The 24,895-nt window shown below is 45.5% G+C and overlaps 1 protein-coding gene across 3 annotated transcripts in view; it reads left to right on the top strand.

The window, feature by feature from the left end:
- AMOTL1 (angiomotin like 1) overlaps positions 1-24,895 on the top strand; it is a 72,717-nt gene that overhangs the window by 31,240 nt on the left and 16,582 nt on the right. For all 3 annotated transcript variants that reach the window (XM_023920752.2, XM_086882056.1, XM_086882057.1), the window contains 5 exons: positions 938-1,823; positions 12,049-12,325; positions 16,381-16,525; positions 17,565-17,654; positions 23,982-24,127. In XM_023920752.2, the coding sequence (XP_023776520.2) occupies positions 938-1,823; positions 12,049-12,325; positions 16,381-16,525; positions 17,565-17,654; positions 23,982-24,127 (1,544 nt within the window). The remainder of the gene's footprint in view (positions 1-937; positions 1,824-12,048; positions 12,326-16,380; positions 16,526-17,564; positions 17,655-23,981; positions 24,128-24,895) is intronic.

Below are 24,895 nucleotides of genomic sequence, written 5' to 3'. Positions count from 1 at the left end.
GAATGACTTCCAGTAGCCTGTGTTAGAGTTGTGTAGCTAATCTGTCTGTGCCCTTTTTTTAAAATGCTGTCATTACATCTATGACCATAATGCCTTCCTGGTGTTGACCCAGCAAAATTACAACAGTTATTATTGACTCCCTCAGAAATAGTGTTTTTAGCCAGAAGGGAATTTGTAATTTTAGAGGAAGATGCCAGAGCACAGGTTATTCTTAGACCTTTAGGACCATTTAATTTTCAGTTCCATTTCAGTTTTTCTGTGACAAGTTTTACGTTTTATCTTGTCACGGCACGCAGTACATTTACACCTTTGGCCATCAAAAATACAGCAGCTGGTATTGCCATGCAGGCTGCCTCTGTAGGTTGTGCAAGCCATCTCCAGGGAGGGGTCAAACACTGGAGCAGGCTTCCTAGAGAGGTGGTCAATGCCCCAAATGTTTAAAGAGGCATTTGGACAAGGCCTTTAATAAAATGCTTTAACTTTTTATAAGCTTTTAATTGGTAAGGCAGTGGGATAAGGTAAACACTGTAGGCTCCTTTCCTGTCCTGTCCTATCCATGTTAGAAAATACCGAATTTCCCTGTGACATGGAATGTCCCTTGTTGACTTAGAGGGAGGTTCAGAGCTGTGGGTAGAGAGCGCATGGAATATTATGGAGGGGGAGGCCAGGAATGGGTCTGGAATGTGTTCCTAGGGGTCACTGCCAAACAGAATTAGAGTTTAGGGGTGGAGGATGAGCAGGGAGCAGTGCTGTGACTCCTTTGTTGGCTTCCAGCCATGTCCCTTGTGCTGCCAGGAAAATCCTGGCAGGACACTGCCCATGGGGTGCATCCTGGGCACGGGGTCACCGCTGTGGGATGTAGGAAGGGAAGAAACAGCAGGGGGATTGAGACCTGTTGGACAGCAGAGCTAATGGCCACCTCTCTCTCCCTGCCCAGCCGAGGAGACCCTCTGCACCCTGCGCCCGCCCAGCTTCCGCCGTGTGCCAGAGGCGGAGATGCGAGGGGCGGAGGAGGTGGCAGCCGGCACCGTCCTGCAGCGCCTGATCCAGGAGCGGCTGAGGTATGGCAACCCCAGCGAGAACATGAACCTGCTGGCCATACAGCACCAGGCGACGGGCAGCGTCGGCCCCTCCAACAGCACCGCCAGCACTCTCTCTTCCGCAGAAAACCTTGCTCCCGAAGACCTGCCAATGGTCCAGCCGTCAGGGCGGCAGGAACCACAGGGGCAGGAGCACCAGGGGGACGGTGCTGCCATGGAGAAGCAGCCTCGGGCCCCGCAGCCCCCGCACAGCTCCGAGGAGCTCCCCACCTATGAGGAGGCCAAGGCCCAGTCTCAGTTTTTCCGTGGCCAGCCCGCACCACCAGCCACGGCCGCCACACCGGGTTTTTATGGCTCCTCCAGCCAGAAGGCCAGGACGGAGGGGAGGCCAACAGTGAACCGGGCCAACAGCGGGCAGGCGCATAAGGATGAGGCGCTGAAGGAGCTGAAGCAGGGTCACGTCCGCTCGCTGAGCGAGAGGATCATGCAGCTCTCGCTGGAGAGGAACGGGGCCAAGCAGCACCCCCCAGCCCCAGGAGGTGGGAAGGGTTTCAAGGCAGCCCCACAACCCAGCAAGGCCACGGACCCACGGGGCCCGCCTCCCGAGTACCCCTACAAAGGCAAGGCAGCAGCCCCAGGCAGCAAGGCACAGGAGCACGGGCTCTTCTACGGCGAGCAATCATCACAAGATGTCCTCAAGGCTGCCTACGCCGCCCCCCAGCCCGCCCGGGCAGAGCTGGCCCTCGTCCGCTACCAGCCGCCCCCAGAGTACGGGGTCAGCAGGTAATGGCCATTGGGGGTGGGTCTGCAGGGCTGCCTGGTCCTGCCCATGCTGGAGGAGCCGGTGTCTGGGGCTTGGGCCTCGTGCAGACACGGCCAGAGTGAGCTGTAGCTCCAGGCACATGGTGGGCACATCGCACCCTGCAGTGGGGACGTAATATCCTGTGGCCGGGATGGCAGGCCTGGCTGGTGGAGGCACCTGCATCTCCCAGAGGACTCTATAAAGCTTATATTGCACTTATGTGCTGCTTAAATCTTGCCAGAGAGCTCACGTGGGGCTTTCACGGTACTGGGCCCCTCATGCCAGGTCTCCCCGTGAGCACAGGTTTATTCCAAGCTCATTAAAAGTAATCCACTGTTTGCTGGCTCTGTGCTGATCCCTGCGAGTGGTGCGGGTCCTGCCTTCAGAGAGGTGGTGGTGTGTTAAGGGCTCCTTTTCCTTACTGTACCCAAATGTAAGTATTCCTCTGTCTCATCATCCCTGTCTCTTTGGCCTCTCAGACAGTTATTTTGTTGGGTTTGGAAGTCTGAAGTTGTTTGGCGTGAATGTGAGTAGTTTCCATGTTGCAAGCTGCCTCATTGGGTCTTTATTGATGCCAGAATCACCAAAGGTTTTGTTGGCATCACTTTAAGTTGCACACAGTTATTTTACCACAGTACAGACACAAAGAAAAGGTGGTGCAACTGACCTGGCTCTTTCTGCCCAAAATGCATAAGGCATGAAATGCAGGAGGGAATGCTCTGTTTTTCCATGTTTGCAGAAAGGATGGGTTTTGTGTCGAGACAGGTAGAAACTCAAAATGTAGTTTTGGTGACAAGGGCAAGGTGGCTGTGACAAGAGGCAGGCCTCTGCTGGGTCTTTCTACAGCTACATGTATGGCCATTGTGAAGAGTTTATGCTGTTTTTTCAGAGCAAGATGGTATTTTTAAGACCTCAGCAAAACTGCCTGTTTATGCAAAGATCTATATGGATGTGAGGGCAGCTGGGGCCATGCTTTCCTGCAGTTGTTTGTGGTGCTAACAAACATCTCCAGCACCAAGTGGATTCATCCCCACAGAAAAGCAGCTAGGCTGGGTATTTTTATCACCCTTGGGAAATGGTGGTTCAATAGCCACAGAGTGTTCTGAGTCTGTGCAAGTGAGTGGAGCTGGGTGCTGCATCGTTTCAGTTAACTGGGAGCCTCAGTGGGGTCAAGTGGACCCTTTGGGGCCACTCCCAGAGCTTTTTTCCCACTTGCCTGATCAGCAAGTTTAATGCTGAGAAACCCCCTTGATTAAGTGCAGATTTCCATGCCAGTCCTCAGCAAATGCTGGATCACCCCAGCAGCTGTGGGGAGAAATCCACTGGCTCGTGGTGGTGGTCACTGCTTGTTCCTGGCAAGGCAGCATCGTTTACCCCCAAATCACACTGCAGGGGGGATGTCTGCTACCCCTGTGTGCTGTTTTCTTTGCATGATGCTGGAGAAATCTCCCTCCTGTCAGGTACAGGGGCACCAAGAGGAGGGATATGCAGTGCAGCAGAGGACTGGCAGCGTGACACAGCAGAGCTGCCAAGTTTTGCACGCTTACTAAAAAAAATCTTCAGTGTTATCTTTCTTGCAACTCAGCAAGAGCCTTAATACTTCTCAGTCTCCTTATAACCCTGCTGGCTATGCCAGCAAGCTTGTAGTGACATAGGTTAGGGGATTGGCATGGCTGGGGGTTGTTTCATCAAAGCTAGGTTTGCTCTAAGGTGTGTGGTGTCTCTTAAGCTTTATTCAAGGCACTTCTGGATCCTGATGTACATGTGGTTATTTTTCAGGTCCTTCTTGGCTCCCTTCAAATGGTGGCTGGATTTTGGGGATTTCCTTTCAGTGAATGGGGGAACATTTGGCTGTGTTCAGATGTCAGACAGTGAGCCTCTGGGTCTCAGTAAAGTGATGGTCTTCATCCTCATCTCAGGCTTCCCTATATTTTTTAACATAGGGATGTCAACCTTTCACTTTGCTTCGGCACACTGAAATATTCACTATCTGGGCTTTTTCTCAATTATTATGAACTGCTGTCACTAAAAACCAGGAAATAAACTCAGTTTATTCTGTGTTTATCCCAGTTTATAACTGGTCTCATGGTTTGTAGGATCCCTGTATGGTCCTGTCACCCAGGAAGATTTGGTTGACAAAAGCATTTAGGAGGTGACTGTAGTCCCTGTGTGCTTATTCATCACTTGTCATTTCTCTATCTGCAGCAGCTGTGCTCCAGTGCATCCTTGCATGCACCTTGGGCTGCATGACAGGGTGGGCTTGCCCACGTCTGGGATGGTTAAAATGCAAGTTCATAAAGTGGTCTCTGTGCCAAATATTTAAATCTTTGGAGAGGATAGAGGCAGGTTACCTGTTCAGGGATGTCAGCCCTGTTTTTACTAGAGGATTTGTCTGGGCACCAGTCACTGTCTGAGCCCTGCTGGAGGTGTGGGGTGCGGGGTGTGCTGTGTTATACTCCTGGGTTTCTCCCAAGCACAAACCTTCCTGTGACTGCACTTACTTACTGCTTCTCCCCTTACCTGGGCTCTGGGGAGGCTCACTGCCAGGCATCTGGCTGGGATGGAGGACTTTGACAGAAGAGGTTGAGATTGGGGACTGCCTGGTTTCATAAGGTTAACAGTAGGGGTAGGTTTTGGAAAGGCTGGTTTTTCTGTTAGAGGAACGAGTGAGGTGAGGAATTTCATCTTCCATCTCATCAGTATCTGGCAAAGAAGCTGATGGAAACAGAACTTTGCTCATGGTCAATTGGGAATCTCATACAACCCACCATCTCCTTCCCTCTGTCTTGGTCATATCAGTTCCCCAGCCCATCCATCCTGGCATCCTCTGGACAGGGACCGTGCAAAAGGCTTATGTGTTCAGAAAAGATGAGAAACAGAGTGCATTGATCTAGAAAAAGCACTCACAGATACCAGGGATGAAAAATACCTAAAGGGTCACTGAGCCCCCACTTCCCCACAGTTGTTCTTTGACAAGGGAAATGTGGCTGGAAATGGATCAATGCTGGCAGGGAGCTGATGAAGGATAATGGAATAACTGTAGCTGCTGCTTAACTTCCTTATTTGGTTTGACTTTTTCTTTTGCATATGACTGGTTTTAAAGGGAACATTGCCTTTATAATCATCAGGGTGAAATATTGAAATTCACTGTAAATTTCAAGATAATTTGTGTTGTACTGAAGAATTCCTAGAATTATATGATGTAGGGGTAGTCTCAGCATTTATATAAATTAGATTTAGTGACTTCTGTTTCATAGACATCGCAATTGCAGAACAGAGCTTGAACGTTGAAGCTTAAAGGACAAAACAACCAGAAGGCAAATAAAAATGAACTAGTATTTTTTCCTTTTAAAATATCAGTATTTTTAAGCCAGTTGCTTGATACTTGGGGCCCTGACTCACAACTTCTGAATGCTTTAAGTTGGCCAAGTATAATAATCTTTAGAAAATATTTCCTTTCCTAGATGTGCAGCTATTCCTGAATGGTGTCTTTGCTAGCTTTCCTTAGGTGCAGGTTCAGAAAGTCACAGCTTGTTAGGTAAAAGGGCTTGGAACTAATCTAATTTAGATTTTTGCACAATGCCGTGAATTAATTCCAGTTTGTGAAACATTCAGTCCTGGTGAGTATAACAATCTCCATCTGGAGAATCCATCACAGCCTTTACAGCCTTGTTCCACTAGCTAATTGCCATCTCTGGCATAGATCTCCATTTTAGTTTCAGCCTGTATTTTTTCGTTACCAGGGATTTTGCAAAATCTTCTTCAGATACAGTGGGGAGACCTGTGCTATGAGTCTTTAATGCATTTAACAGATGGAGCCCAGAGCCCTGCACATATTTCACTCTTGTCAAAATCCTTTTTTTTCGCTGTGGAAAGCCAACCTGAACGCTGGTTCAGTACCATCTGGACCAGAGGCTAATCAGGTGTAGTAACACCTCTGATTTGACTCAGTGTTCCTTGTTTACATAGCTCATTAACACTTGCAGTTGGCACCCTGGGATCTCCCCGTACAGCTCCTTATCCAGTCTGGCATGTGAGGGTTGTCACAGCCCAGGATAGTATTTTTCACCCTTTTACTTTAGCTTGCTGTGTTTATTCCTAGCTGGATGAATTTGGACCAGCTCAAGTCGATACTGTTTCTTCATGTTCTGCTTAAGCAGTGATCCAGATCAATCGGTGCAATGAATCCCCTTCACTGATCCCAGTGGCTCTTGTCAGATCCTGGTATCTTTTATTCAGAATGATTTCTTTCTCTGCACTATTAATAAAAAGTGTGTATAATGGAAATGAAGCCTTGAACTGGAAACTCTGCTTCTTACTGAGGGGAATTAATTTTTGGTACATGCAGAAGACAATCATGCAGGCACCTTTTCATTCTGATTTAATCCATGCGTTTTGAAAGTTAGCATGCAGAATCAATGAAAATAATAAATCTGGGCTGTTTTTTAAATACATCCCATTTTTTATGTGCCTCATAAAATTCCAGCCTGCCAGGATGTAGAAGTCTATAATTAACTGCTGAAATAGTGTGCTGCTTCTCCAGTTGTTTGTGTATTTATCCCCCCCACATATTACTGCTGTTTTCAGACAACCTATTGATATTTACTGATTCAGCCATGTCTGTGGCTGCTGACAGGACACAAGGAGCTTGTTTTCTTCCCTGACACAGCCCAGGCAGGCGGGTTTGCTGGCACTGTGGACAAGCTGAAGTGTGTTACACCCACAGTGACTTGTCCTGGCTTTTCTCTGCAAGGATAGCCCAAGCATGAGCATGAGCTGGAGGCTGCACTTCCATGTGAATGCTGGCAGCCCTGCAGAGGAGCTTTGCTTTGTATCCTCTCCTTCTGGTCTAATATGGGTTACATTAAAATAAATGAAAGAGAAATGAAGCTGTTTCCACAGCTTGGGTGATGCCCTGTCATTTCTCCTTACCCTTCTCTATTATTATCCCAGCTGGTTCCTTTAGAAGTGGATTGAGGATGGCACCTTTTCCTTATGCTGAGAATCTGTTTTGAGTGTGAATCTCTGTAAGGAAATACAATGTCCTGTTCCTTTCTTAACTACCAAGGATATATTTGATACAGCACGTGTTTTTCTAGATTATAATTTTGCCCTGCAAAATCTTTACATAATCGTGCCAAAGAAGCTGGGCCAAGTCCTTCAAGAACTAACAAATGTCACCAACAAAACAGTGAATTCAAGAGATCTGAGCTCAAGTATGCAGAATGTTTTTTGAAACAAACACTTGTGTTTACAAGGTGCTGCAGCTATTGCTGATTCTATAAGACAGAGAATACCATGAGGGCTGTGTCTGGGCTTTGGCAAATGTTCTCCTATTTCTTTTGTATCACCATTTAGTGATGGATCTATAATTGTGTTTCCTTGCACCATGACCATCAGACTTGCTGACTTTGCCAGGATCCTGGTTTTTTTCCTGCATGGGTATTATACTGTTTCTTCCATGTTATTTGCAGACAGACAGAAGAGTGTTTGAAGTCTGCTTCATGACTGCAGAAATCATAATGAAATCAGGTAGACACCTGGGCTGAGGTTAGTATCCAGACTGAAGGTTCCCAGTCAATGGGCATGAATAAGCACATTTTATGCACTTTTTTGCTCTCATTGTAAGGTAAAAGCTGAAGGCAACTTCAAAGAACTGCACCCCAGAAACACCTTATTCTCATTGCTGCCTCAGCCAAGCCATCCACAGAAGATGAAGTTGTGAATTAAAGTTCCTTGGGAGGGTCTTGGGAAGATGAAATAGGCCAGTCTGCCCTAGAGACAAAGGAAGGCAGATTATTCAGAAAAAGATGAGCTAAATAGATTAGAGGAGGTAATTTTAATTATGAATTAATGCTATGGTGTGTTGGAAACAAAGTCCTTCCTCCACTGGCCCCTTTCCATCCCTGGACAGAGAAGACCTTCACTGTATCTGTAGCAAGGCTGAGGTGGAATTTCCTTTTCAGAACATTTACAGACATTTTCATTTTATTACCAGTACTGTGCTGCTTTATCCAACAACAGCTCTGTTGTATTTATGAGTTTCTGGTCATCAACAGCAAGTGGACTTTATCATTAATTTTTCTTTCCATGTTTCTTATTCATACATAAAGTTACAAATTCTCCCCAGATTCCTCTGTCTTGGTAATTCTTGCTCCCAGGTGGTCCAATATAAGAGGAGTATTAAAACCATGCCTAAATTTGGGGGCTTGGGCAACCCCAACATCTTGGGGGATTTCTTATGAAAGTGAGGTCCATTGTCAGGTATTTTGCTGAAGACATCCTGTTGTGAGCTATAGGTAGTAAGCTATTATGTATGTATCACACGCTGTATCTGTGAAAAAAAAGAGTAATTGGTGACCCCAGCACAGAAGCCCTTGAAAGCCTCACTGCCTGCTGGTGTTTTTTATTCAAAAAGCTGTTTTCTTTAATTTTTTTTTCTCTTTTTCCTTCTTTACAATACATTGCAGAAGCTTATGGGGGTCCTCGTTCTACAATAATATCAACAACAAAAAAATGTTTTTAATAGAAATATAGCTGAAATGTTGCAGAGATAATCAAAACTCATAATGTTCCACTGTCACATGCTTTTAAGAAGGATGATTTTCAACTAGAATGTGTTTGGCTGAAAGATTTTAACCTGCCCTAATGCAGAGTAAGATCAACATTTAAAATACAGTAGAAGCATTGTGAGAATGTCATTCTTTACTAAGCCCAAAGGACCTCTGGATAATCCTGGTTGCTGTGTTTCTTTGGAGCTTTACATGAGAATTCGGATAGGAACTAAGCTGATGTTATAACATTCCTATTTTTGCAAATGCTGATTTGTTAATATGAATTACTGTGTTTATTTTATTGCATATGTACTCAGATTTTGCAGTTGGCTAAGTCAGAACTAAATTAGGACAGATTAAACAAGTAAAAAGAAAGGTAGAAACATTAATTTTATTTAACAGCTGTGCATCAAGAGGGATAAAGTCTGTTGTACCTGTTCAGTTTTGAAGCTGGAAAGCGCTGGAGAATCTCTCTTGTGGCCATGGCTGCTGAGACTCTGGTGGTTGGCAGCTGCTATGGGGTGTAAATCTGGAGTAGCTCAAAAAGTAATTTGCAGTTCAAGAAAATAGAGATCTATGTGGTCTTTCCTTCCTCTGTAGTGTAAAGCTAGATTGACTAAAGGGACAAGAAAAGATTAAATTGATGAAAGTCTAAGATTTCCCAAAAGTACAGTGTCAAAAGTTCATGCAGGGGTCTAAAGGGTGTATCTACAGGCAAAGATTGCTCTGCTTCATAATGAAAAATTTCTGTATCTCCACTGGTTTAGATTCAGAGATCAATTTTATTCTGTTGCTCTACACTATTCCCATAAAGAAGTGAGAAAATCTGTACTGCAGCAAATCTTCCAAATTTTCTACTTTCTACAAAGTAGGGGTAGTAACTGTGTCCAGACATTTGGGCTTTCACTTGCATAAAGCCAGTGATGCCTTTTCTTTTGGTAAAGAGGAACAAGCTCACACTTAACTGAATTAATTGCTGTGGTAAAATATGTGAGCACAGACTGTCAGCAGCATGGAGGAGATGTGTGTTTGCTTATCTGAGTCCACATTCACTTGTGGAGCATCTTTTGTGCTGTGAGTGATATCCCTCACTCATGATGTTATTTATTGGTCAGAATTTTGAGCAAAAGAATATCCAAGTCCCATGATGGGCTTCAGGTCCCTTGCCAGGTTTGCACACTGGAGCACCAGAAAGAAAGGGGGACTGTGAGGATGGTGTGAGAGCTATGCCCTTGATCAGAGGGCTGGAGCACCTCTTCTATGAAAACATACTGAGAGTTGGAGTTGTTCAGCCCAGAGAGGAGAAGGTTCCAGAGAGATCTTACTGCAGCCCTCTAATTCTTAAAGGGGGCTTATAAGGAAGCTGGAGCAGGACATTCTACCATGGCCTGTAGGGATGGGACAAAAGGAAATAGCTTTGAGCTGGAAGAGGGTAGATTTAGGTAAGATATAAGGAAGAAATTTTTTTATGCTGAGGGAGGTGAAGCGCTGCAACAGGTTGCCCAGAGAAGTTCTGGATGCTCCGTCATAGGAAGCGTTCAAGGCCAGGTTGGTTGGAGCCCTGGGAAGCCTCATCTAGTGGAAGGTGTTTGAGCCTGTGACAGGGTGACTGGACTAGATGGTTTTTAAAGATCACTTCCAACCCAAGCCATTCTGTGATTCTATGAATTCCTGTGTTTTGTTGTGAAGTGTCATACAGCACCTCCCTGGCTTTCATGTCTTTTAGAAAGTTTTATCCACATTTAGCTCCTTAGTTATTAGCCTGCACCTCTGCCAGAGAACTAATAGGCCTGGGACTGAGAACAGCACTTCTGGCCCTGGGAGCTGCCCAGGGGCAATGTCCCCTCTCCTGTGCTGCCTCCGTGGATGTTTAATTTACGGCCTTTTAGAACGTGTCTGTGCTAGGCAGGTAAAAGCCATCTCAAGGCCAGGCTGAGTTCAGCACAGCTTTCCTTAGTGCTGGCTGCGTGAAGCTCTGCTGGGATCTTCTTCCCAGGGACACTGGTCTGTATTTCTGACCAGGTTAGCAGTGTACTTGTGTTCGGTGTTTCCTCCATTTCAGTACCTTTCTGTGCCAGAGTGGATGCATTGGGCAAAGCTGGGATGAGAGTGTGGGGCTGTGTATGTGCTCTCTCTGGGGTCCTGCAGAGCCAATTTGCTTTCACTCTAGTTTGGACAGAAGATTAAGGCTGCATTGTCATCTTTCTTTGCTGTTGTGGCAATGACAAGTTTGTTAGAGCAGTGCTGTTCATTTTCTAGGGCAGGATTTTAAAATTGCCTTCACTTTTCAGCTTTGTTCTACTGCAGTTGAAGGAACTGATGGGTTATTGTCAGTAGAATTAGGTCAACACTGAAGGTTTTTGGAAACCTCTTTTTGAGAAGCAGTGTAGGTGCTGAAGACAACAGTAACCATAATTACTATGTATTCATACAGCACAAAATTATCTGTCTAAATAAAAATACTCATGGATATTTGAGGCCTGGTGGGGTAAATACTATTGTTCATTATGTCTTGTGCCTTGTTTCGGGTACAGAAATAAAGGTGATGATATCAGCAACAAGCCTAATAGCTTGTAGTTATGTTAAAATACAGATCCCAGGAGGTGCTTGACTGCAGACTTCAGGTGAGGTCCAGCAGCCAGCTTGTTTTCCAGCCAAACTGGGCCCTGACACTGAGTTACCAAGTGGTCTGGGTTGAGTTTATTTAACAAGATCCGTGTAGAAATTTCAGGACTTGGGCATCAGGGCTGAGGAGTGGCTCAGCCTGTGTACAGTGAGATTTTGCCTGGGGCTGCTTGCCCTGGCCAAGGCTTCAGGGGCTGCCTGTGCAGTGGATGGAGGGATGGAGGTGGGTTGGGTGAGGGACTCTGATCCCATCTGGCTGTTGGGTGCAGGTTTACCCTCACTGCTCAGATATCCTCCTGGATTATCTTCCAGCCATTGCAAATTATGCTTCAGGTGTATTGAAGTGCTGCCTGCTGACAGTAAGCCTAGTTCACAAGCAGATCCACTACCAGCTCACTTCCTATTCTTCCCTGATATGAGTCTGGTGAGTGGTAGATGCCCTTAATCAGGGAGTGACACAGTGAGGTTTCCCACTGGAAGATGGCTTTCATGGCTCACTGTGAATGAATGGGGCTGTGCCTCCAGCAGTCCTGCAGCAGCACTTTCCTCTTCCACTTGCTAAAGCCACTCAGGGATGCTGCTTTGCTCACATCACTTCCTCTCGCCTCCCAACTCAGCTGATCCGCTGGTCTTGTTCTGGGCAGGGAGTGGTGTTCAAAGGGTGAGTAATGCATCCCTTGTGTTTTCTTCAAGCCTGCCAGCTTATGCTTCTCAGCTATGGCTGAGAAGTGGGAAGGGAAGTCAGGGAGAGGCTGGCTGCTGCTGAAGTATTAGCTGCACACCTCTGCAAAAATGCTGGTTTTGAGTCAGTGCTTCCTTTATCCGTTCATACCAGATGTGTACATCATTGTTAAGAGCAGGCGAGGAGACAATTTACCCAGTCTCTGCTGCGATTGTTGGTATTTAGGAGTTGTGACTGACCAGTTATAACACTGTTAATAAACCATGCAGTCATTAGGTGAAAGCTCCTGTAAGCATTTCGAGGGTGTGTGGCTCTAACACTTCCCCCATGTGTGCTTTCCCACAGCCGACAATGCCAGCCGCCCTTCCCGCCGCCGGCGGCCCAGCAGCACAGCCCCATGTCCTCACAGGCCACCACTGGCCCTCTGCTCCCAGGCTCCCTGCCCTCGCTGCCAGCCCCTGTGGCTGCCCAGACCCCAACGCTGCCAGGCCAGCAGCTGACACCCGACGCCTTTGCCATCGTGGAGCGGGCGCAGCAGATGGTAGAGATGCTCTCCGAGGAGAACCACGTGCTGCGGCAGGAGCTGGAGGGGTACTACGAGAAGGCAGACAAGCTGCAGAAGGTAGGTGTAGAGACTGGGAGGGGGCCCGGCCAGGATAACCATCTTGGTGCTTCTATCTTTGGGCAGCTGTTCTTCATAGCTGTGTCTCTGCAATGGAGATGCACTACTGGCTGTCTCTAACCACTCCTTCTCCATGGTGGTCTCACAGAAGAGTAATCCTGTGCCTTGTGGGCTCCACTGCCTTAGGATAAAACAGGGCAGCCCATCAGATATCTCTCAGCTGGATATTTTCCCCTTCCATCCTTCCATGCTGGCCTCACTGGAGCTTTCCCTGGAAGTCTTCCATGGGCAATATGTTCCTGTGTAGCAGGGTCCTGCACCATCTGCACAGGGGTTAGAGATACAGGTGAGAACTAAATGAAGAACACATTCTCATCTGTCCCAAGCATTCTTGTCTAGCACAATAAGCTCATGTGGTGCTCTACACTCTTTGGAATTGTAACAGCCACCAGTGAGGCTGTCCATTGTTTGGAAATGGATTAATTGGGTTGTCTTAGAGGCTTTCAGTTACTGCTCCTTGAGTTTCTAAGAACTGATGTTAAACATCCATTTGAACATGTTGGTTCTAAAAGCACTGCCCCCTTATCTGAAGGAACCATTTGATAAAGATTTTTACCAAAAAGATTTTTAAAGAATTTGCTAAAAACACATTTTTCTAAGAGATCCTGCATCCTCTTTTCTGTAAGCAAGCAGGTGTTTCAGTGGAGAAGGGTGTGATGTCTTGTGCACTGCCTGGGGTGAGAAGATGAAGAGTTGTATCAAATGAAGTAGAAATTGCTTAAAACTGAGGCTTACTGAAGGCAAATCGGAGGTGCTCCCCAGAGCTGCTGGTTTTGGATCCCAAGGGCTTGGACCAAAGTACTTATTTAGGGCCCTGCATTACTATTTCATTTATGTCTTCCCACCACTTACACGCAAATGAGCTTAGACTGCAGGTCTTTTCTCTCTGAGTTTAGGAGTCCATATAGGAACTCTTTTTTTTTTGTATGTTGTGTGGATCAGGGTGTTCTTGAAGACATCCTTCATAGAAGAAGCAGCTCTGAGAGACCATGTCCCAGCCTCAGCTTTGGGAAAAGTTTGTGATGATTTGTTCAGACAGATTACAAGAAAGACCAAGTGTTCTGTAGCTGCTGTCTTTTCTGCCTCCTTCTCTGCAACAAGATGAGTTGAGTTTATTCACAGAATTTCCTAAACTTAGTTAAAAAAAAGTTCGCAGCAACATTAACTATTCGTGAAGAAATCTGCAAAAACTTTAATACTGACTTCTCTGTGGCCTTTGTGGGCAAAAAGAAATATTCCAGCTATTAATTTCACAAAAGCTGCGTTGTTCAGTAAAAGGTATTTAAGTGTAATGCCCTATAAATATGCCAGTTTTTTTCACTCTTGGAAATGGCTCTCTCTTTATCTTGGATGCCCTGCAAGTCTATTGCATCAGACACCAACAGAAAGGTATTCAAGCATGGCCTGAAGTCTCACTTCAGTCAGTAAAGTGTGGACTTGAGTCCCATTGAGTTTGAGGGAATGTAGGCGGAGTATTAAAGTGAAACACGTACTCAAGTGCATTTTTTCTTCAGGAAACCAAATCTCTGACACATGGTATCCCTCCCATGCTGCTTTTGCTGTGTTTGAGCACAAGGTCAGGGCAGGTCTTCCTCAGTTCCCACAAACATTGACTCTGAAAATGCGATTGAGTTAAATTATGTACTCTGGATGTGAAAACTCTTCCCTCTTGTTGCAAGTGGAAAGGTCAAGAAGAAGTACGTCTTGATTGTTGGTAGCAAATTTATTCTAGGTAGGACCACCTTCCCATCACTTTTATTTGTTACAGAATAGGAAAAGTTAGAGAAAGTTAGCCTGACTTGTAGGACTCCCTGGGCATTTGTATAAACAGATCAGTTCTGAGGGTTGTCACATTTTCAGTTGTGTGTGAACACTTTTTTTGTAGAGAGGTACAAGGTGGTGATGAATTCCTGTGCTGCTTGATGAGTTGCCTCATTTTCTTACCTAAAAAAAAGAGGAATTGTGTGCATTTAATTTTGAACTTTTTAATTTTCCCTTTTCTGAGCAGTGTTACTTTGCTGAAGTTTAATTGCCAGACTGGTCTGGCTCTTCCCCATGCCACATGTGTGGGTTGTTTGAGTGGGTTGGCTCCAGAAGCTACCAGGCAGAGAAAAGGCTGAATTGTGTTTTTTTCCTCCTGCATGGAAGAAGGAGAGGGAAATCCCAGGGCTGTAGAGAAACGCCAACACAATTTGTGTCTGTTTTGCTCTTCTTGAATTTTGTTCAATGCTGATGGAGCACTTGCTACAGCAAGTTCTCTGCCTCCAGGGCTGCAGGGTGTGTGGTGATGTGTTTAGGAAAATACCAGCATATAGAGGTGGAAGCAGAGCCCTTGTGGTAACCAGCAGCATCGGGCCAAACTCTTTGACTGTGGAAACCCACTTTTGTTCTGGCAAATCTGCTTTGCTGTGGTAGGAGCTCTCTGGAGAAAGTATCTTCTCCTGCAGATAATGGCTTCCCAAATTCCTGAACAATTTGGAGTGAATCAAATTAAAGCATCTTGATAAGGGCATTTTTCAAATGCCTTTAAAGCACTGATGCTTGGGGCATCCACCACCTCTCTAGGAAACCTGCTTCAGGGTTTTACCACCCATTCAGTAGAGAAACACTTTCTCATGTCTAGTCTGAATCTCCCTTGTTTCAGCTTTTGTTCTTGTGAACAAGCTGGAAACAGAAATTGGGGAAGGAAATCTGGCTTCCCCATCATGGCTCTGGTAGGCTTTCCTTGGTGCATGGTTTGGAGGTGCTGCCTGCCCATGGGCTGTATCTTGACAGAGTGGCTCCAGTATTGTGGGAGGTGCAGGTCCAGGCTACTGGAGCCTGGTTTCAGGTTCCTACACATGCAGGGGGTTTCCTACACACATGCTCCAGCAACCTTGGAGCTTTTATTCTGCAAGAGCTGCAGCTGGAAAATCATGCCTGAAGCTTACTGAGAGGGACCTAACTCCTCAGCAAATGGAGGTGAGCTCACACCCTGGCTTCAAAAATCTTGAATCTGTCCCACCCATGACTCAAAGGGCCAAAAAAGCACCAGATTTAGAAAGGTGTGTGGGGGGCTGTATGTGTTTTGGTTTTCCAGCCTGTGCACATTATCAAGCCTTTCTCTACAAACAAAAGGGCCAGGCATGCAGGAACAGATACCCACATCAGTGTTCACCATCTCTGCAGGAATGATTTTTCCAAAGCTGTATCACTTGACATTATCTTGTTAAAAGAGTTGGATGGATTGAGCTGAACAGCAAAACTACACCATGGACTATTCTTCTGTCAGTTGGACTCAGGTCTTAAGATGTGAGTTCACCACTAAGGGTTTCTTCTGCATACCCTGCCTGCAGTTTGCCAGATTTCAAGGAGATGAAGTTAAGAAGATTGAAAACCTGAAACAATTGTTTCTGTCTGTTAAAGAGAGTCTCTCTTGTATAAAGCAATCTTCAGTTAAGGATGGAAAGGAATGGATCACAGTAGTTTAAAAGCAACATGAGGCCAGAGCTGAGCCTAAAATACTTTTGGTGGCATTCAGAGCTCAGAGGCAAGTTTTGGATCAGGGACCTGTTGAGTAATAAATGTTGCCTTCTGCACCCTTTCTAGGAGAGAATATAGCCCACATAAGTACACCATTTCCTGGTTTTTCTCCAGTTGGAAGGCATTAAAGCAGTCATCATGGTCATAGACTAGAGGCAACCAAGCAGTTCCATCAAGTCTAGCCCACCTCAAGCTTTTTTGGGAGCTGCAAATGGGGTGTTCTGAGCCGTTGTGACATGGTGAGCTGCCCCACAAGGTGTTTACAGGGGGTCTCCACTGCAGGAGCCACCAGTGTTGCTGGGGCTTCATGCCATCCTTTGCCAGGGAGATTGGTCATTGCAGAGTTGGTGACTGGCATGACATGGGACATGAGCATTGACCTGACCCCTTGTGTCTTATTGGAATGTGCTGGGCAAACACTGGGACCGGACACATTCCTGCAGGGCTTTAACAGGAACTCTCTCTCCTTTCAGTTTGAAATAGAGATTCAGAGGATTTCAGAAGCTTATGAGGGTTTGGTCAAGACCACCACTAAGAGGGAGTCTCTGGACAAAGCAATGAGAAACAAACTTGAAGGAGAAATTAGGAGACTTCATGACTTCAACAGAGATCTCCGTGGTACGTTACAGTTGCTTGTAGTTTTTCTTCCCCTCCGGTTGACATGGTACTTCCCTTACATGCTCCAGAGCAGCAGGCTTTAGGGGAGTGGCTTTGTACAGTATTTAGATACACATCTTGAGATGCCCTGCTCATTGGCATTAGACAAAACTGCTGTCACACCCCCGTGGCAAAAAATCCTTCTGGCAAAGTGTAGGAATTGGCTCCAGATGGTGCCTTTGTGTTCAGCATTTAAAATATGGATTTGACATCAAGGCCACCAGTCACAGTATCCTGTCCATTCCTGAAGAGCAAATTGTAATGTAGAGCAATTCTGCGCTACCTGTAAATCTCCAAGGTCAGCGCCTTCACAGACCAGTAGCAAGTATCAAAGGGTATCTCTTTTTAAAAAAAAACTTAAAATTGAGGGTGTATCCTTTTGAGAAAGGAAATGGTGAATATGTTGGGTAACTGTTGCCCATCCAGGTCCCTGATGGGGGATACTTTGATACTCACTGCTATGCAGTCAGTGAGCTGACTTACAGTTTTTGCAGTGGTGCAAGGTGGGCCACGTGGTCTTTTTGAAGGGGGGAGGTTTCTGAAGGCAGGAGGTTCCCAGAGGAAGCAGTCCTTGGCTGCAGAAAATGCCTTCTTTCCCAGGGCAAAGAGTGGTCACTGGGCTGGGGGCTGCCTGTCCCCAGGATGTCTTGCTGCACCAGGGGCAGCTCTTCACTGCAGGAGAGCAGCCATCCCCTTTGCAAAGCTGGATAATTCAGATTGCAGATGCCTTGTGCATTTTGAGTAGTGTGAGAGATGATTGCCTGGGCATGTCAGCTGTGAATGGCAGAGGCTTTCCTCCCAGTTTCTGTGAATCTGAATAATACAGCTTCATGGAAGAGGTCAAAGGCTTCATCTTTTATGTATGTGTCAGCCTCCATTTTAATATCCTCCTTCAGAGAGTCTATTTATATTGCTCTGCTGGCATGCATCTTATTTTCTTGGTTGGTCTGCAATTTTATATACATATATTTATACTTGAAGTATTTCCTGTTTTTTGCAGAACGACTGGAGACAGCCAATAGGCAGCTGGCCAGCAGAGACTTCGATGGGCACGAGGATAAGGCAACAGAGGGCCTTTATGCCACTCAGAGTGAGTACTGTGCTTATCTGTTTGGAAGATGCAGATATATATATATATATACACATATATATGCGCATATATACATGGACATATATATATGTATATACATGGTGGAGGTGAATACTTTGCTTTTAATTGTTATCCTTCTTCTGGCTTGGTTTTACTCAGCTAATTCATCACGTACTCTTGTTTAAGCTGCAGACGGGATTGTTTAGGGTAGGGTTTTTTCTCTCTGAGCACCAGAACCAAGCAGTGGGAGTTAATGGTAACACAACTTGGCTTATTTTTGATAAATATTTATCTGAAGTTGTGAAGTGTTGCTTGCAGAGATAATCTCTAAGGACTGAATGATTTTTAGAGAAGCCAGATTCTTCTCTTGGCTGGGAAAAGCTCAGAATGAGCTCTGCTGACTAGTTGTCAGTGCCATGGTTTGACTAACAACAGAAAGAGCAGAGTTCAACCATGCTTTTTACAGAGGACTGAAGTGACAAAGATTTTACAGCTTCTATTGCTGTGGAAGCATCCATTCCTAATACATAGTAGGTTCCCAAAATGACTGGCTGTAGTGCTGCTGATATCCTTGCCATGCATTGATGTGTGTGTGACCATCCAACCCGAGCAGCTGGATGCTGTGTGGCAGTTTGTGGCTTCTTTTGTATCCTAACCGTCTTCAGCATGCTTCCAGAAGGGTTTGGCCACCTGGAGGCTGTGCAGTGTCTTGTGAGCTTAAATCCCGGTGAAGCTCATGGCTGTGTACAGCTCATCCTTTTGTTTTATCGCACCAAGAGCTTCCTTGGAAGATGAGCTGCCACTGCAGTGGAGAACCATCCACCTCCATTAGCATTGTGGAGTTTGGAATTATTCAGCATGCCTCATCACCAGCCCTGTAACGTCCAGCAGCTGCTTCAAATGCTAGAGAGCCTTCTCCTGGCTCCCACCAGCAGCAATGATGCCAGCATGGCAGACTGGTACACGTGGGCACAAACCAGAAAATAATCCAGTGATCTTTTCCATGACGTGTTAGCTTTGCCATATTAGCAAATGACATAAAGGTGTGTAGATACTGCTGCAAATCCAACAGGATGATCTCTGAAGGAAATGGCATTGCTGTATAAATCTTGTCATCCTCGGGAAGAGTTCAAATGGGGTAAGCTGCTCAGTGGATACTGGAGACTGGGATCTGCTCTCTTTGTGTAGAGACAGCCTGTCAGTGTTGTTATATGCTGTTACAACAAGGAGAAGTTAAATCCCCAGAATGGGCCCAATTTGAGTTCTTTCCCAGTACATAAACATGCTTGGTGCTTCTACTGATAAATAGCTAGCGGTGAAACTTTGTGCTGTGCACTCAGCATATTGCTGCAATCAATTCACAGCTTACAAACAAATATAGCTTTTTGGATCCTATCACATAAGAAGGTCTGGATGCTTGGAGTGTCTCCTGGCTAGGCCAGAGAGCTAAATGTTACTAATGCAATGCAGAGTGCTTCCAAGAATAGAAAAATGGGCACATGTAAAGCAGGTCCTCTGCAGTCATGTTCTTTGGGCTGCTGGGACACGCACAGTACTGACCTCGATGTCAGGGCATCTACCTAAAACATCCCTCTCAGAGTCCATAAAAGGTTCTGCTTGGAAATCCTCTGTTGCTGACTGCATTTATACACTGATGTCTTTGTGTTTCTGAGTCTTCCAGAGGGGCAGACCGTGACTCGGGTTTGCTTGTACCTCACTGCTGACCTGGGGGTTTTTGCAAGGACAGTTTGTATCTTCCTCATGTCATTTAATGGGATGAAAAGGCAGAAGACTGAGAAGAAGGAAACTGAGTTTTAGCTGCTTTATATACACTGAGATTGAAATAGTAATTTTTAGAAGAGGAGAAAAATGTTTGTTGTGGAAGTGATGTTTTGTTTTTTTCCTAAGAGTAGAAGGTTATTAAGTAAATGCAGGTTAGTAAACGCAAATTTTAATTTTCATTAGGAAAGCGAAAGCAAATTTCTATGTTTGTGGAAGACAGATGGGAAACATGACCCAAGTTATATAAGAAGACTCCAACATCAGCAGTTTCCTTAAAGTTGTCATTTTTAAGCCACTCTGGTGATGAGCTGAAGAAAGAAAGATAAGATTCTTGAGGCTGGTAATACTGCATACCAATTTTTCTATGATAAAACTCCAGTAATGGGAAAAACTCCCTGAGAAAGAAATCTGGCAAGGCAGGATGTTAAAGGATCATTACTCAGTTCCTTGCACAGCTTTCCATTAGCAGTGCAACAGTGCAGAGAGTCATGCGCTCTGAGATGGAGACTGCAGGTGACAAAAAAGTCTTATTCTTTCCAATAATAATAGACAAAGCCAGGCCACATGCCTCTAAGGATTGAGTGCTAGGCATTTGTGCCTAGGAGAAACACTACTGTTCTATCAGGGGCTGGAAAATACTCACACTGTATTAGTTTGAAGATAATTATGTGATGTTTTTCTAGGGAAAAGGGTTTTTTTTGAGGAAAGGCATGAAGCAGTGACTGATGAGGGCATATGGACACATACAGGCAGGAGAGAAGACACTTAGGAGGAGGCTAAGAGATGCTGTGGGAAGGAAGAGGCAGGAAGATTGAGGATGGTTTCAAGGGCATAGGGCTGAGAGACAGCTTAAATTTTGTATCTTGGGAAAAATATGTTCTGGTGGAGTGTGAGAATTTTGTGTTGTTTTTGTGGGGGGTTTCTGAACTGTGGAAGCACTGTTTATTCAGGTGTCTGGGACAGACTGAGGTCTGTGCCCATCCACATGGCTCTGCATCTGTTAGTGGGGATGTGTGGACAGTTTTAGCAGTGTGTTGATAGAGCCTTATGTTTTGTGAGGGTGTTCAGTTCATGTGTCGTGAACTTGTGCATATATCTCTGTCACAAATATCCCAGGCAAAGAAATGTTCCCATTTCCAGACCGGAAATAATCAGGAAATAATCTACATTGCTGCTCCAGGCCTCCCTTGGCCCAGCTTTGTCAGCATCAAACCACAGCTGCAGAGGACTGAGTGAGGCTTGGACAGATGGACAGTAGCTCTGCTGCTCCTCTGGAGGGAAACCTCAATATCTGTGCCTGGCAACCTGGCCCTATTTAATGTGCAGAGAATTTAGTAAAGCTGAAAGGTCTTTAGAGCAGGCAACAAGGTCCTGTCCTCATTTCAGATTCCTTCTGACAGTCAGTCTGGGGAGTCTGTCAGAGCATGAGGACCCATCCTGTCTGTCTGTGCTGTCTCACAGCTGTGGCTGTTCGGGAAGGTTTGGCCACTGGAGTTGGCTGGGACACAGCTTGATCTAGGTGAGCAGGAGAAGTGGCTCTTGTGCCCCATCCTGGTACATCAGCTGGTCCGAGGGTGACTGGAGCAGCTGCCATGGCATACACCTGTGACCAGGGACGGTGGATGGCAGAGCTCCTCCACACGCGTGCCGTGTCAGGAGCTGCAAGACTGACGAGAGGCTGAAGAAGTCCCTCAGGTTTCACTGAGGAAAGGCATGGTCCCTGGAAAGCATCTGTGGAATTAACAGCTGTGAGTGAAGAGCCACCACTGGGAAATGAAAACATGCATAAGAGAAATTATTGGAAGTGCTGCAAGGGATGTGGTATGGGAGCCACTTTTGTTTGCAGGAAATCTCCTGCAGCCAAATTAGTCTCCGGCTGCCGTAATTTGATATATTTTCTTCTGCCAGCAGTGGTCATTTTGTAGTAGCAAGGACTGTCTTTAAAATATGTCCATGTTGCCACTCTGCAACATCAGAGCAAGGCAAAAATCAGCTTGGGATGTATTGAGATGGTCATTAAATTGGTCAAATAAGTTGATGCTCAGATGTAATGTGTGCTAAGATGGGAGTCACATCTGAGTTACACTAAATCTGTGTCATCTCATACCTGTATCTTTTTGTCTAAAGTTTCCATTTCAAAGCATATTCAAGACTTGTCTACTTTTGATGCACTTACCCAGCCTGACAAGTCAGAAAGCCTGTTTGAGAAGTACTGAAGCAGCCTCCTTGCTTTTTCCCCTTTCTTCTACCCAGCCAGAGTACAGGTGTAATATCCACAGTGAGTGGAGGTACAGTAGTCAGAGGCAGGCTGTAGAAAGCTGTGAGATTACAAAAGTAAAGTACTTATAAAAATGTGCCTCCAGAGTTTTACAGGATGAAGCTGATGCAGAGTGGTGTTGAGAGCCGTTCAGGAAATTTTTCTTGCCAGCTTTTTAGTGGTCATTATTTTGTGAATTTGTGTATGATTTTTCCTCTTTTGGTGGGATAGAAAGTTCAGTCCAACAGGGTATGCTGAGGGCTTCAGCTTCTGTGAGTGGATGTTGAAAATGAAGATTCCAAGTCCTGTTTTGCTATGTGTTATCCCCATGTGTAACGTGAAACATGGGTTTCAAATCCAGAGCAGAGCATGTGTGGTCCCAGCATGAGGTGGTGGAGTGGAGGGCTGAAATAGCGTTCATCTTCCAGCTTCCTCACCCTCTAATGACATTAGCTCCCTGATAATTTGCTCAAGTTTACACTTTCCTACAATAGATATTAATGTTCCTTCTGACTAATCTGATTGAAATAAATATTTTTACATTGAAGGAAGAGGTCTGCATGTCTAATGTAAAATCCCTTGCCAACAAGGGAAGAGGAAGGCCCCCATCATACCAAGATGGCTAATGGTGCGGTGTCTACAGCACTCACTGGGCTTTGCTTGTGGGCTTTGCAGTGACCAGCATGATGGTGTTGCTGCCAGGATTTCTTATGGGGTGCTCTGAGTTCTTCCTTTTAGGATAGATGAGAAGACAGCTGAGTGGGTTTGGGCTCACCTCATCCACTTTTGCCTTGTTCCACATGACTCAGCTTGTGTACGTCTCACCTCGCTGCAGGCACCTGCTGATTGTGCATGAATTAAACCTGTTCTCATCCCACTTGACATTAAAGACGAATGTGGCCCTGCTGGGGGAGAATTTCAGTTCAGGTCTGAAATGGAATGGCTTTGGCCATACAAAGTTTTCTGACCCTGCTTGGGGGAAGGCGGGTGGTTGGGTTTCCAGCTTGAGTGGTCACATTTGGGTGGTATGAACAGGATGTTTGGGGCAGATTTCCCATGTTTCAGTGTTTTTGAATTAGCTTTTCACTTCAGTTAAGAAATGATAAATTTTGTAATGCTATGTTTTAAAAATCAAAAATTAAAACAACGTTTAATTGATGCCAAATTAATTTTTGGAGGAAATTTTCCTTCCTGGAGGCTTCCTAAGTAGCTATTTTTGTTGTCATTCAGAATGAAGGCCAGATTTTGAAATTTCATATGTCACTGAATGAAACCTCGATCCCCTGCTCACTCCAGTCATTTAACTATTTGTGTTCTGACATCAGGGGTCCAGTGTTTGGCCCTTGACACTCGTATTCCCAGAAATGGCTTCTCAGCACTGTCAGGGCAGAAGCAGATGGAGCCAAGCATTTTCCCAGGCAGCTTGCCAGCAAAGTCAATGGTGGGCCTGCAATTTGTTGCTGAAGACAAAGATGTGAGCAGAGCTGACCGAATTTAGCCAGTTGTTTATTTTTTAACGTTGTTTTAAATCTTACCCAAAAAAGGGATGATTTTTCAGCCCAGAGGTTATCTACATGCTTTAGTCTCACTTGTGATGCTTAACAGAAGGGGAGCACTGGTCACTGGGTCCTTAAGTCTTGCAGATCTGGAAGGTCACCCAGGACCCCCATTAGCCTGAAATGTCTCCCACAGCCTCCCTTTTCTCTGCATGGTCAGAGAAAGCATGTACAGAGGCCTCCTATCAATTTCTTCATTACTGTTTTCCCCTCTCTCCATTTTCAGGCTGTCCAGCACAGATTTCTGTTTACTATTTGTCTTCTTCAGATTTTCGCATGATAAAAAGCATGAGGCACAGCACAGCCCACATCCATGGGGCCGAGGTTTCTTGCCCCTTACAGAAGGCAGCAGCATCAAGCAGCTCTTGATGTAGGGTGTTCTGTAAAAAAAGGCTAGCTGCTGCAAGCCAAAATTTTGCTGGGGGATGTGCTAGCAGTTCAGCAGAATGGAAAGCTGTAAGGCAGTGCTGGGGGGCACAAGCTCTGCCAGTGCAGCTGCAGTCCAAGCTGCTGCTCGTCTCTGCTGCTGGTGTAAGGCTGAGCACTGAGGGGCTGAGCCCTGGCAGCAGAAGCTCCTTGCCTACTGTGTCTCAGCACTGTGTTGTAAAGGCCCTACTCGCTGCTGCTTTTCATAATTTTTGTTTTTCCAGGGGGCTAGAAAACAGCTTACCTCTGGTTTGGGGCCTGTGAGCTGTCCTCATGGAGTGGCTCTTGTTCTTGTCTTTCTTTCAGACAAAGAGCACTTGAAGGAGAAGGAAAAGTTAGAGATGGAGCTGGCAGCTGTACGTTCAGCCAACGAGGATCAGCGGAGGCACATTGAAATCCTTGACCAGGCCCTAAACAATGCACAAGCCAAGGTTATCAAGCTGGAAGAGGAGGTGAGGCATGGACAATATTTCTGTGCTCTAAGGACAGACTTGTCTCATGGTTAGTCCTTTCTCCACCCAAGTCCCAATTCTCTTCTACCCACAAAGTACTAGGTCTCCCTCTTTCCCTTGCACTTGCCCTTTTATAGAGAAAATGTGTGGTTACAAATACTGAGCCAAACAAGCAAGCAAAGGAGACCATAGATGTGTCAGAAAGCAAAGCCTTAAAGTGTAGCCAGGAACAAGATCAAATTCAGCTAGATGGTGGCTGAGGTAATGATAGTATTTAACAGAAAAATTGAATGAAAAACTGACTACTCACTAGCCTGTGACTGTGATAGAGACATGTGATGTTAGTACATCCCATTTCTCCCCAAAGAGTACCAGAAAGCTTTTGAGACGTGCACAGCAACGCAGCAGTGCAGGGCTTGGTGACTTCACATCTTAAAATATCTGGCTGGAAGCAGACTGACTGAGCAGGATTTATCTGAGAGCTGAAGAGATCCTATCATATCGTGGGACCAAGAAGTGCAAAACTCCCAAGGGGTCTTTGAGCAGTAATCGTATAAGCCTGATAGTGAAAATAGGTATTCAGATGGGAAGAGAAATTCCAGGCAGAGGGGGCTCTTTAAACTGACAGACAGAACAATACCTGCTATTAGTTGGAAGTCAGAGCTAGACAAATTCAAAGTGGAAATAATGCTCAGTTTTAACTGTAACTAAGAGTGACGTTATCAGTTCTCCATTACTGGTGGAGAAAGTCTCAATTTGTAGTGTTCC

The sequence above is a fragment of the Cyanistes caeruleus genome, chromosome 3 (assembly GCF_971803275.1).
Source record: "Cyanistes caeruleus chromosome 3, bCyaCae1.hap1.1, whole genome shotgun sequence".
Taxonomy (NCBI): Eukaryota; Metazoa; Chordata; class Aves; order Passeriformes; family Paridae; genus Cyanistes; species Cyanistes caeruleus.
The sequence above is the reverse complement of the archived record's forward strand: the minus strand, read 5'-3'. Positions and strand labels throughout refer to the sequence as shown.